The sequence below is a fragment of the Rutidosis leptorrhynchoides genome, chromosome 7 (genome assembly GCF_046630445.1).
Source record: "Rutidosis leptorrhynchoides isolate AG116_Rl617_1_P2 chromosome 7, CSIRO_AGI_Rlap_v1, whole genome shotgun sequence".
NCBI lineage: Eukaryota > Viridiplantae > Streptophyta > Magnoliopsida > Asterales > Asteraceae > Rutidosis > Rutidosis leptorrhynchoides.
The window spans coordinates 43,973,129-43,977,064 of NC_092339.1; the positions used below are offsets into that span (position 1 = coordinate 43,973,129).

General features: G+C 29.5%; 1 protein-coding gene across 1 annotated transcript; it reads left to right on the forward strand.

The window, feature by feature from the left end:
- Positions 1-358: 358 nt before the first annotated feature.
- Positions 359-1,860, forward strand: LOC139858094 (homeobox-leucine zipper protein ATHB-13-like). Its single transcript, XM_071846948.1, has 3 exons — positions 359-431; positions 560-939; positions 1,442-1,860. Exons 1-3 carry the CDS (start codon positions 359-361, stop codon positions 1,808-1,810), a joined length of 822 nt encoding a protein of 273 aa, XP_071703049.1. The 3' UTR covers positions 1,811-1,860.
- The last annotated feature ends 2,076 nt before the right edge of the window (positions 1,861-3,936 follow it).

Consider the following 3,936-nt stretch of genomic DNA (forward strand, 5'->3'; position numbering starts at 1 on the left):
TGAATTTTCTTCTAATGTGTGTGTTGAGTGTCATATGATCGCGAAAGTAGTTAAGTCAATAAGTCCTCTTTGAGTGATCCCGGGTAACGTCGATAGTGCATTTAAAATAAAATCAAATAAGTTATAGTTTGAAAAAGCCACCCCACCCCACTTCCATCTCTTATTTCTTTGAGGTTTAAAAAGAGCTTATACCTGTTTCTCTAGTGTCTTTGCCACCCCACGTTCCTAGCTTTCTCCATCTAAGATCCAACACCATAAGAACCACATTGACACATACAGCTATCAATCAATCTTTGTGACTTTAGCCCAACTTTTCACATTAAAAAAAATAAGTTTTTTCTTTATTTTTCTCACTGACATGTCCTTCCTTCCACCTGAACCCATGTTTTTTGGTTATGAAGATGACCACCACCTTCCTCATGACTTCCAAGGTTTCATTTTCTTTCTTGATCACCAAGCACCATTAAATTAAGTAGGGACATTTATTATATATAGTTTTATGTGTAGGTCATAGTTTGTTAACTTTTTAAATATTATTATTACTTCTTTTTGTATGTAGGTGTTCAAACACTTTTAATGAGGAGATCTATGTCGTATTCGGGGATGGAAGAAACGCGTGGTGGTGCAGCCGATGATGACATGTCAGAAGACGATGGATCGCAACTTGGCGAAAAGAAAAGGAGGCTTAATTTGGAACAAGTAAAAGCTCTTGAAAAGAGCTTTGAGTTGGGAAATAAACTTGAGCCAGAAAGAAAAACTCAACTAGCTAGAGCTCTTGGGTTGCAACCAAGACAAGTTGCTATATGGTTCCAAAACCGAAGGGCTCGATGGAAGACTAAACAATTAGAGAAAGATTATGATATCTTAAAGAGACAATTTGATTCTGTTAAGGCTGATAATGATGCTCTCAAGAACCTAAACAAGAAACTTCATGCCGAGGTATTTAAAAGATTATATTTCTTGAAATTCATTGGGGTTAATTTAGCTACACAATTTGCATAAAAAATTGTCCTTAAATCTTTAATGGTAACAAATTATATCACGTGGGTATTGCTAGTTATGATCTGAAGTTTCTGTCATGTTCAATTCTGTCATAATTCTTCAAAGAATTGAGGTATGTATAGTAGCTAAATACCATGCAGTTAAAACTTTTTTTCCTCAAAATATTAAAACTATAGTCAGTTCATTAATATTTAATATTATCCTCATTATAGTTTCTTAAGGCTACAATTTTCAAGATTCAATTTTTTGCTCTCAAGTCATCAAGATTTTTCTGAAAGATGACATTTTTATCATACGGGTAATGTTAAAATCAATAATTTTGATACAAAATCTTTGTAGATTCTCATAAAAACGAAATCTTTATCAAAATCAAATGGGTAGTTATAAAAATGGACTAAAGATGTCAAACACTTATCAAGATTCCATTTTTGTTCCTCAGTTATTGGCAGTAAAAGGTGGTGAATCAAATGGGGTCAGACCCATAAATTTAAACAAAGAAACGGAAGGATCATGGAGCAATGGAAGTGAAAACAGTTGTGATCTCAACAATGTTACAGGCACAATGACACCATCAGAAGAAAGCCCAATTTTTTACACTCAAATATCAAACAACATGTACCCTGCCATGTCATCAATTGGTCCGAATTCGCTAACACAACTTCTACAAAACCCTTCGACCACGGATCTCCTTAGCCAACGATTAAATCAAACCGTTGGTAACGAAGGATTTTGCAACATGTTTAACGGAATCGAAGATCAACAGGCTTTTTGGCCTTGGCATGATCAGCATTCTCAACATCTTCATTGAAAGTTGAATTTTTTTTTTTTTTTTTTTTTTTTTCTTATTTCAAATTTGATACAAGCACCATTTTGAAATTTAATTAGTGTATAGAATTGAATTATTTACAATTTGTTTTAATTGTTAAGAGGAAAAATGATAATGAAAGTTAAAATACGCATTGATTTTTTGTGAATAAACAGAATCGGAGACCTTATATTTAATTGGAGGAATCATGTGCCATGTTTAATTTTTAATTATAAATTCCGATTGGGTCTATCTAAATTATTCATGTTACGCAAAAAGATATTAAAGCAAAATATATTAATGCATCTGGATTATAAAAGTCCATATTCTTAATTGCTTATTAAACTTCCCATCTGATGATTAAGTTAAGGTTTTTAAGTTATTTTATGGCTGGAGTTTTTTTTAAGTTGGAACTTATTGTTTTTATAAGTGTTTGATAAAATAAGTGGAAGTGAAAGTTTATTTTGTAGTAAATTTACTTAAAAGGACAATAAAGTTGATGATATATAATCATATAAAGGTTAATTATTATGTAATTTCTTATTTCATAAACTATGAACTTATTTTTTAAGTTAGTTGAAATAGCTTCTTTTTTAAAAACTTATTTTTTTTTAAAAAAAACTTATTTTTTTAAAAAAATTATAAAAGATTTGTCACTCAAACAATGTTACTAGCTTGAGCTTATAGAAAAAACTAGTGAAATTACCCGTAGAATCATGACTTTGTTTAAACGAAATAATTTAATGACATGTTTTATGTATTAACTGAATGTAAATGTTAAAGTCATTTATTTTAATGACCCGTTCGACTAAGAAACTTGTCGTTGTTTTTACAAATATATAGAGACATGAATTTTCGCATACATATGCAATGTAATTAATCTCGTAAAGAGAATCCATATTTGAATATTAATAATTATAATTATAATTATAATTACTATAATAAAAATAAATAATAATAATAATAATAATAATAATAATAATAATAATAATAATAATAATAATAAAGTTTGCTCAAATTTGAGTATTTATATTTTTAATAATAATTATTAGTAATAATAAATGTCTTTTGAAATATTTTTAGAAAATAAAAATACAATTATTATATAAAGGTTGTACAATATGCTTTAAAATTTGTAAATATGTTGGTGTGCTGTTGAAGATTATTATTTCCTTTTATAAAAGATTTCGTATTTTTTAATTAAATTTAATATAAAATAATGACATCATCAAAGATGTTTTAAAATTTTTCTTTTTAATTTTGAATTATTTTTATGCTTAGAAAATATTTATTTATGACATCATCATTTTAGAGATTTAATATTAACTATAGATAAGCACAAGCTCCCATAAGCTACATTAAGTTTGTCACTCAAACACACCCTTAGTCTGAAGATCTTTTTTGTCTTATGTCCATGCGCTCACAAACGTTTTTAATGCACACTATATGTTTTTCTGAAAATTTTAGGAACAAAATGTTTTCTTATTATGACTAGAACCTTGCAGACTTATAAATATGCTTCAATTACTCCAATTAAGTTATTTTGCAGATCTGGATGGAATTATGGAGTGGACTGATAGTGAAAAAAAAGAAAAAAGAAAAAATATAACCGAAGCACGTTTCCGAAGAAGAGCAATCTCCCAAACACATAAAAACCATCTTCCTTTATCAATTGCTTAAGACCACTTTCAACCATGACGTATTTTTCCTCTCAAGACTGACTGCCACATCAGCGTCACATCATCAATTCCTTCCCATCACTTACCCAAGACATTTTGCTAATGACCATGACGTACCCATCATACACTTTCACACATCCTCTAAATTAATTAATTATTTTTAAGTACAAGATTAAAAGCATAATGTACAAATCAAATAAGCAAGCATCCGTCTTCAATTATGTGTAGCAACGTCGTGATGCGAGACGTAGATAACCAACGGCGGGCATGGACGGAGTGCTAGTTTTGGTGTCTTTGAAGTCGGAGGGCAATGGCGGATAGAAGACGGAATCGTTAATAGTGTTCTAAACACATATAAGTCGTTAAAATAAAGATATTTTACTGTTTTCATCATTATTATCATACATTAAGTGCTTGTATTACTAAGTAATATAAAAACATCATTTGTTA